The 9,376-nt window shown below is 52.3% G+C and overlaps 1 protein-coding gene across 1 annotated transcript; it reads left to right on the forward strand.

Moving 5' to 3' along the window:
- Positions 1-303: 303 nt before the first annotated feature.
- c1ql1l2 (complement component 1, q subcomponent-like 1-like 2) lies at positions 304-7,993 on the forward strand. Its single transcript, XM_070864093.1, has 2 exons — positions 304-903; positions 7,814-7,993. Exons 1-2 carry the CDS (start codon positions 325-327, stop codon positions 7,991-7,993), a joined length of 759 nt encoding a protein of 252 aa, XP_070720194.1. The 5' UTR covers positions 304-324.
- The last annotated feature ends 1,383 nt before the right edge of the window (positions 7,994-9,376 follow it).

Here is a 9,376-nt window from a genome sequence, read left to right on the forward strand (position 1 = left end):
GTCGCCAGTGCCCGGGACAGACTGCGCACCGCATCAGAACCAGGGGATGGGCAAGTTTCAGCAAACATTCAGTTGCAATCGCGGCCAGCTTGGGGGCACTCCAGCGTGCGGTATATAAGGGAGAGTGAGCGTCGCCTGCTCTCACAACACGGCTGCCTGTTGGACTTTCCCCTCTCTCTCGGGTCTTGTCTCTCTCCCGATTCCAGTGCGAGCCGAGCCTCTCCAACCAGCAAGATTCCGCCCAGCAGGAGGACGGGCGAGCGGCCACACTCGCGGCTCAACATCGGCCGCAAGTCCCTGATCGCAGCGGCAGTCGGGGTGGCCATGGTGCTGATTCTGGTGATCGTGATCCCGGTGCTGGTCAACTCGGTGGGCACGGCCGCCCACTACGAGATGCTGGGCACCTGCCGCATGGTGTGCGAGCCTTACCTGGCCACCAGCGCCAGCCCCGGGGCAGCCCAGGCGCTAACCGAGAACCACCTGGTGCCACCTTCCACCTTGCTCCAGGGACCCCAGGGCAAAGCCGGCCGCCCCGGCAAACCGGGCTCGGCAGGACCCCCCGGGGACAGGGGGGCTCCCGGGCCAATGGGGCCGCCCGGGGAGAGGGGAGAAACAGGGCGACCCGGGCCGCCAGGGACCCCCGGGAGCGGAACAGGCGCTATCAGCGCCGCCACCTACAGCACGGTGCCCAAGGTGGCGTTCTACGCCGGCCTCAAGAACCCGCACGAAGGCTATGAGGTCCTCAAGTTTGACGACGTGGTGACCAACCTGGGCAACCACTACGACGGCTCGAGTGGCAGGTTCACCTGCTCCATCCCCGGCACCTACTTCTTCACCTACCATGTTCTGATGCGGGGAGGCGATGGCACCAGTATGTGGGCGGACCTCTGCAAGAACGGCCAGGTAAGGGGGCCGGCTGGGGAGGGGGGGGTCCCTACTCCCCTGGGTCTGGGGCACATTCCCACATTCGCCCCCACCCACCCCAGGGGACACTCTCCTGGCTCCCCGGTCAGTGCCCACACACAGACCTCGGGCACTGGGGACTGGCAGGAGAGGGGGAGAGGGAGAGGGCGAGAGAGGGGGGGGGGGAGAAGGGGAGGGAGAGAGGGTGAAGGGGAGAGAGAAGGGTAGAGGAGGAGAGGAAGAGGAGAGGGAGAGGGAGGGGGAGGGAGAGAGGGGGCGAGAGGGAGAGAAGAGGGAGAGAAGGAGAGAGGGGGAGAGGGGGAGAGGAAGAGAAGGGGAGGGGGCGAGGGAGAGAGGGTGAAGGGGAGAGAGAAGGGTAGAGGGTGAGAGGGAGAGAAGAGGGAGAGGGAGGGGGAGGGAGGGGGAGGGAGAGAGGGGGCGAGAGGGAGAGAAGGGGGAGAGGGAGAGTAGGAGAGAGGGGGAGAGAAGGAGAGGAAGAGAAGGGGAGGGGGCGAGGGAGAGAGGGGAAAGGGGAGAGGGAGAAGGGTAGAAGGGGAGAGGGAGAAGGGGAGGGGGAGAGAGGAGGGAGAGGGGGAGAGAGGGGGGGAGAAGGGGAGGGAGAGAGGGTGAAGGAGAGAGAGAAGGGTAGAGGGGGAGGGGGAGAGAGGGGGGAGAGGGAGAGAGAGAGAGGTAGAGGGGGAGAATGGGAGGGAGAAGGGTAGAGGGGGAGAGGGAAAGAGGGAGAGGGAGAGAAGGGGAAGGGGGAGAGGGAGGGGGAGGAAGAGAGGGGGCGAGAGGGAGAGAAGGGGGGAGAGGGAGAGTAGGAGAGGGGGGAGAGAGAGAGATGGAGAGGGGGAGAGGAAGGAAGGAAGGGAGAGTTTCAAAACTTTGAATGCTATAAAGCAGCGCAGCTCGGTCCCTTTCGCTGCATTTGAACTCTTCACTTTTCCTATCTTCTTTTATCTTTCATTCTCACTCTTTCCCCATCTCTCCCTCCCTCCCTCCCTCTCTCAGTGTGCGGTCGGGCGGTGAGAGTGCGGGGCGGGCAGGGTGCCGGGATGTCCCGGGGAGAGGTGCCGGAGCCCGGGAGCAGGCGCTGGGACAGACGGCTCCCCGCTCCTCACCCCCCGGAGGGGAGCCGGACACCGGGCGGGCAGTGGCTCACGGAGCTCACACCGTGCCTGCTTTACACAGGGTGCTGGGTCTGTCCGCCCACACTGGGCTCCCGCTCCCGCTCCCCTGTGTCCCTCTGTCTGTCTGTCCCTTTCGCACTCCTGTCTGCAGGCAACCAGGAATCGTCGAACCTCCTTACTCTCCTTCCCCATCTCCCACTCTCTCTATCCCAGTTTCTCTCGCTCTCTCTCTCTCTATCCCAGTCTCTCGCTCTATCCCAGTCTCTCTATCCCAGCCTCTCTCGCTCCCCCCAGTCTCTCTCTCTCTCTCTCTCTCTATCCCAGTCTCTCTTTCTCTCTATCCCAGTCTCTCTCTATATATATATATATCCTAGTCTCTCTCTCTTTCTATCCCAGTCTCTCTCGCTCTCTCTCTATCCCAGTCTCTCGCTCTCTCTCTATCCCAGTCTCTCTCGCTCTCTCTCTCCCCCCAGTCTCTCTCTCGCTCTCTCTCTCTATCCCAGTCTCTCTTTCTCTCTATCCCAGTCTCACTCTCTCTCTCTCTATCCCAGTCTCTTTCTCTCTCTCTCTCTCTCCCTCTCTCTCTATCCCAGTTTCTCTCACTCTCACTATCCCTCTCTCTCTCTATTCCAGTCTCTCTCCCTCTCTCTCTCTCTATCCCAGTCTCTCGCTCTCTCTCCCTCTCTATCCTAGTCTCTCTATCACAGTCTCTCTCTCTCTCTCTATCCCAATCTCTCTCTATTGCAGTCGCTCTCTATCCCAGTCTCTCTCTTTCTCTCTCTCTCTCTGTCTCTCTCTCTCTCTCCCTCTCTATCCCAGTCTCTCTCTCTCTATCACAGTCTCTCTCTCTCTCTCTCTATCCCAATCACTCTCTCTCTCTATTGCAGTCTCTCTCTATCCCAGTCTCTCTCTTTCTCTCTCTCGCTCTCTTTCTCTCTCTATCCCAGTCTCTCTCTCTCTCTCTCTCTCTGTTCCCGTGTCTCCCTCTCTCTGTCATGCTCTATTTTTCTCAGTGTTTCTCTGTTTTATTTCTGTGATTTGATCTCCATTTCTCTCCCTCATTGACTGTGAAGCTCTTTGGGATGTCCTGGGGCCATGAATGTCGCTGCATTAATGCATTTCTCTGTTCTTCTTCCTTATCGTACACTGTCCCCCAGTGTTAACGTATCTCTCCCACTCCGTCTGTCTCAATTACTCGCTCTTCTTCCATCTCTGTCTCTGCAACTGTCTCTATCCATGCATCTCCTTTTCCCTTTCTGTCTTTCTCTTCATTACTCTCTTTATCTGTATCTCTCACTGTTCCTTCCTTTCTCTTTTTCACTCTGCGTCTCCTATCCCTATCTCTCTTTATCTCTGCTTTTATTCTCACCATCTCTTAATTTCTCCATCTCCAACTCTATCTTTCTCATGCAATCTCTATGTATCCATCTCTCTCACTCACTGTCTCTCACTCTCGATCTATTTCTGTCTCTCATTTCCTCTCTGTCTCACTCATTCTCTCTCTCTCACTGCTCCTCTCACAGTCTCTCTTTTTAACTCTCCACGTCGCTCTCTCTCATCCTTTGACTCTCTCTCTGCCTCTCTCCCCTCTCTTCCACTGTCTGTCTCTCTTTCCGTCTCTCTTTGCCTCACTCTGTGTGCCTGATTCGTTCTCACTCTCTCTGTGCCCCACACTCTCTACCTCCCTTTCCCGCTCACCTCTGCCCTTTTTCTCACTTTCTCTGATGTTGACTTTCTCTCTCACTCTCTCTCGCCCAGTTTCTTTGCCTCTCTTTCGCTCACAGTCTCACTCAATCTCTGCCCCATCTCACGTTATTTCTCTTTCACTCTTTCCCTCCCTCTCACACAATCCGTCTCTCCCCTTCTCTCGGTCTGGTTCTTTTTCACAATCCCTATCCCTCTGTCTCATGCTCATTTACTCTTGCCCCTTTTCTCTTTCCCTGTCACTCTCTCACTATCTCGGCTCTCTCGGTCTTTCTCTGCCTCTTTCTCTGTCTCGATTGCCCTTAATCTTGTTCTTTCTCGTTCACACTCTCACTGTGCCTCTCCCTCTGTCTCTGTCACTATCACACTCTCGCTCTCTCTCTCAACCTTTCTCTCACACTTGCACTGACGCTGTCTTTTTTCTTTCTCACTCTCTCTATCTCTCTCTCTCTCTCACACTCTCTGCCACGCTCTCCCTCTCACACAGTGTCAGTCAGTGGGCAGCACTCTCGCCTCTAAGTCAGAAGGTTATGCATTCAAGTCCCAATCCAGGAACTTGAGCACAAAAAAATCTGGGTTGACACTCTAATGCAGTGCTGAGGGAGTGCTGCACTGTCAGAGGTGCTGTCTTTCAGATCAGACATTGAACCGAGGCCCCTTCTGCTCTCCGTAAAAGATCCCATAGCACTATTTTGAAGAAGTGTCCGGCGAATATTTATCCCTCAATTAACAGAACATAGAATCATAGAAATTTATGGCATGGAAGGAGGCCATTTCGGCCCATTGTGTCCACGCCGGCCGACCAAGAGCTATCCAACCTAATCCCACTTTCCAGCTCTTGGTCCATAGCCCTGTAGGTTACTGCACTTTAAGTGCACATCCAAGTATTTTTTTTAATGTGGTGAGGGTTTCTGCCCCAGCACCCTTTCGGGCAGTGAGTTCCAGACACCCACCACCCACTGGCTGAAGAAATTTCCCCTCAAATCTCCTCTAAACCTCCTCCCAATTACTTTAAATCTATGCCCCATCTATGGTTGTTGATCCCTCTGCCAAGGGAAACAGGTCCTTCCTATCCACTCTATCCAGGCCCCTCATAATTTTATACACCTCAATCTGGTCTCCCCTCAGCCTCCTCTATTCCAAAGAAAACAGACCCAGTATCTCCAATCTTTCCACATAGCCAAAATTCTCTAGTCCAGGCAACATTCTGTAAATCTCCTCTGCACCCTTTCCAGTGCAATCACATCTTTCCTGTAATGTGGTGACCAGAACTGCACACAGTACTCTAGCTGCAGCCTAACCAGTGTTTTATACAATTCAAGCATAACCTCCTTGCTCATGTATTCCATGCCTCGACTAATAAAGGCAAGTGTTCCGTATGCTTTCTTAACCACCTTATCTACCTGGCCTGCTACCTTTAGGGATCTGTGGACCTGTACTCCAAGGTCCCTTTGTTCCTCTACACTTTTTAGTGTTGTACCATTTAATGTGACTTCCCTTGCCTTGTTAGATCTCCCCAAATGCATTACCTCACATGTATCCAGATTGAATTCCATTTGCCACTGTTCTGCCCACCTGACCAGTACATTGATATCTTCTTGCAGTCCACAGCTTTCTTCATTATCAACCACACAGCCGATTTTAGCGTCATGTGCAAACTTCTTATCATACCCCCAATATTCAAGTCCAAGTCATTGATATAAGAACATAAGAAATAGGAGCAAAAGTAGGATATTTGGCCCCTTGAGCCTGCTCTGCCATTCAATAAGATCATGGCTGAGCTGATCATGGACTCAGCTCCACTTCCCTGCTCGCTCCCCATAACCCTTTCCTTCCTTATCGCTCAAAAATCTGTCTATCTCCGCCTTAAATATATTCAATGACCCAGCCTCCACAGCTCTCTGGGGCAGAGAAGTCCATAGATTTACAACTCTCTGAGAGAAGAAATTTCTCATCTTAGTTTTAAATGGGTGGCCCCTTATTCTAAGACTATGTCCCCTAGTTTTAGTTTCCCCTCTGAGTGGAAATATCCTCTATGCAATCCACCTTGTCGAGCCCTCTCATTATCTGATAAGGTTCAATAAGATCATCTCTCATTCTTCTGAACTCCAATATGTATAGGCCCAACCTATTCAACCTCATAAGTCAACCCCCTCATCTCCGGAATCAGCCGAGTGAACTGTCTCTGAACAGCCTTCAATGCACATATATCCTTCCTTAAAGAGACCAAAACTGTACGCAGTACTTTAGCTGGGTCGTCTTGCCACGGGACCAAGACCTAGCTCTGTCAAGCCAGTGTGGTGGCTGGTGTGCAACGGCCACCACACGTGAAAAAAATCCACGCACAGGCATCTTCCACCCTTCAAGATTTAGTTTGTGACCTGGAATTTTAGGTCCTTCATTGATACATCTGTGAACTTTTTGACGTGGAAGCAAGTCATCCTCGATTCGAGGGACTGCCTATGATGATGACCCTGTTCAGTTGCAGCAGGACTTCTCTGCTTTTATACTCTACCCCTCTTGCAATAAAGGCCAACATTCTATTTGCCTTCCTGATTACTTGCTGTACCTGCATACTAACTTTTTGTGTTTCATGCACAAGGACCCCCAGGTCCCTCTGTACTGCAGCACTTTGCAATTTTTCTCCGTTTAAATTATAATTTGCTTTTCTATTATTTCTGCCAAAGTGGATAACCTCACATTTTCCCACATTATACTCCAGCTGCCAAATTTTTGCCCACTCACTTAGCCTGTCTATATCCCTTTGCAGATTTTTTGTGTCCTCCTCCCTGCACCAATCCCTGCGGCACCCCACTAGTCACTGTTTGCCAACCGGAAAATGACCCATTTATCCCGACTTTCTGTTCTCTGTTAGTTAGCCAATCCTCTATCCATACTAATATATTACCCCCAACCCCGTGATCTTTTATCTTATGCAGCAACCTCTTATAGAGCACCTTATCAAATGCCTTCTGGAAATCCAAATACACCACATCCACTGGTTCCCCCTTATCCACCCTGCTCATTACATCCTCAAAGAATTCCAGCAAATTTGTCAAACATGATATATACCACAAAAAGCAAGGGACCTAGCACTGAGCTCTGCGGAACCCCCCTGGATACAGCCTTCCAGTCACAAAAACACCTATAAAACATAAAACAGATTATCTGGTCATTATCACATTGCCGTTTGTGGGAGTTTGCTGTGCACAAAGTGGCTGCCACGGTTCCCACATTACAACAGTGATTACACTCCAAAAGTACTTCATTGACTGTAAAAAACACTTTTGGACGTCCATTGGCTGTGAAAGGCACAATGTAAATGCAAGTCTTTCTTTCACTCTGCCACACTCTCCTTCTCACACATTCTCCCTTTCATTCTGTCACCTTCTTGCTCTCTCGCTCTCATTCTCTCTGCCACACTCTCCATCTCACACTCCCTCTCTCCCCTTCTCTCTCTCCTCCCCCACCTCTCCCCCTCACTCCCTCTCTCCCCCTTCTCTCTCTCCTTCCCCACCTCTCCCCCTCCCTCCCTCTCTCCCCCTTCTCTCTCTCCTTCCCCACCTCTCCCCCTCTCTCCCTCTCTCCCCTTCTCTCTCTCCTTCCCCACCTCTCCCCCCTCACCCTCTCTCCCTTTTCTCTCTCTCCTTCCCCACCTCACCCCCTCTCTCCCTCTCTCCCCCTTCCCTCTCTCCCTCTCTCCCCCTTCCCTCTCTCCCTCGCTCCCCCTTCTCTCTCTCCTTCCCCACCTCTTCCACTCTCTCCCTCTCCATGCCCTTCTCTCTCTCTTTCACCACCTCTCCACCCCCCTCTCTCTGCCTTCTCTCTCTCCTTCCCCCCTCTCCCCCTCTCTTCCCTTTTTCTCTCTCCTTCCCCCCCCCTCTCTCCCTCCCTTCCCCTTCTCTCTTTCCTTCCCCACCTCTCCCTCGCCCTCTCCCCTTCTCTCACCTTCCTCACCTCTCCCCTCCCCCAATCTCTCTCTTTTCCCCGTGCCCTTCTCTCTCACCTTCCCCACCTCTCCCCCTCTCTCCCTCTATGTGCCCTTGCTCTAACGCTCACTCTTGCTCCCCAAGGTCCGCTCCAGCGCCATTGCCCAGGACGCTGACCAGAACTATGACTACGCCAGCAACAGTGTCATCCTGCACCTGGACGCAGGGGATGAGGTCTACATCAAGCTGGACGGCGGCAAGGCTCACGGGGGCAACAACAACAAGTACAGCACCTTCTCGGGATTTATAATATATACGGACTGAGGTGGCAGCCCCGACACCAGGATCCGCTCCGGTTCAAGGTGCCGTTTGGCTGGCATCGGTGCAGCCGCCGGGATGGGGCCAGCGGTTCCCACACTGCGGCTGGGAAAGCGGCAGCCCCCGCCTGCTGGGGACTTGAGCTCACCAACTCTTGTGTTACGGATATTTATCTGATCAATTGATGACTATTTAAGGTTGGGGCCGCCAGCGTTGCTTGGCCCAGCCGGTATTTCACTGGGGAGTTGTTGCAGTGCTGTTGGATATGCTCGGCCCTGTACCTGGCTCTGCCAATAGCGCAACTCCGAAAGAGTCATAAAGATGCCAGGACTCCTTTTATAAATCAATTCTAAACTAATATCACCATCCATATCTCCTGGGATAGATGGGGGTCACACTGGGGATAGACAGGGATCTCATTGGGTTAGACAGAGGGTCACACTGGGGATAGACAGGGGTTCTCATTGGGGATAGACAGGGGTCACACTGGGGATAGACAGGGATCTCATTGGGTTAGACAGAGGGTCACACTGGGGATAGACAGGGATCTCATTGGGGATAGACAGGGGTCTCATTGGGGATAGACAGGGGTCACACTGGGGATAGACAGGGGTTCTCATTGGGGATAGACAGGGGTCACACTGGGGATAGACAGGGATCTCATTGGGGATAGACAGGGGTCTCATTGGGGATAGACAGGGGTCACACTGGGGTTAGACAGGGGGGTCACACTGGGGATAGACAGGGGGTCTCATTGGGGATAGACAGGGAATGTCATTGGGGATAGAGGGGGGTCACACTGGGGATAGACAGGGAATGTCATTGGGGATAGACAGGGAATCTCATTCGGAATAGACACAGAGTCTCATTGGGGATAGACAGGGGATCCCACTGGGGTTAGACTAGTGCCAAACCCACTGTTGCATAAATCATGAGACAAACTCTTAAAAATCATGAGATTTTGTAAGAAATCCTGAGTTGATATTTTTTAATTTGTTCTCGGGATGTGGGTGTGGCAGGCAAGGCCAGCATTTATTGCCCATCCCTTATTGCCCTTAAACAACGGAGTGTCTCGCGGGGCCATTTCAGAGGGCAGTTAAGAATCAACCACACTGCTGTGTGTCTGGAGTCACATATAGGCCAGACCGGGTAAGGACGGCAGATTTCCTTCCCTAAAGGACATTAGTGAACCAGATGGGTTGATTTTCAAAAATAAACCTATATAGATTGACAGTTGATTTATGAACCTCATTAGTGCTTTTATTTAATCTACAACAGTTCGCAGTTCTTTTACAAAAACGATATTACTTTATCTGAAAATACAAAAAAAACCTTTAAAAAAATACTATCTGTTATCACCACGTCGCGATGTTTGGGTCGTGCTCTGGA

Source organism: Pristiophorus japonicus, chromosome 21 (assembly GCF_044704955.1).
Source record: "Pristiophorus japonicus isolate sPriJap1 chromosome 21, sPriJap1.hap1, whole genome shotgun sequence".
In the NCBI taxonomy this organism is placed as follows: domain Eukaryota; kingdom Metazoa; phylum Chordata; class Chondrichthyes; family Pristiophoridae; genus Pristiophorus; species Pristiophorus japonicus.

Coding starts and splice junctions, on each gene's coding strand:
- c1ql1l2 (XM_070864093.1), top strand. CDS start 325: ATGGTGCTGATTCTGGTGATCGTGATCCCGGTGCTGGTCAACTCGGTG. Junction 904..7,813: donor ACCTCTGCAAGAACGGCCAG/GTAAGGGGGCCG, acceptor TTGCTCCCCAAG/GTCCGCTCCAGCGCCATTGC.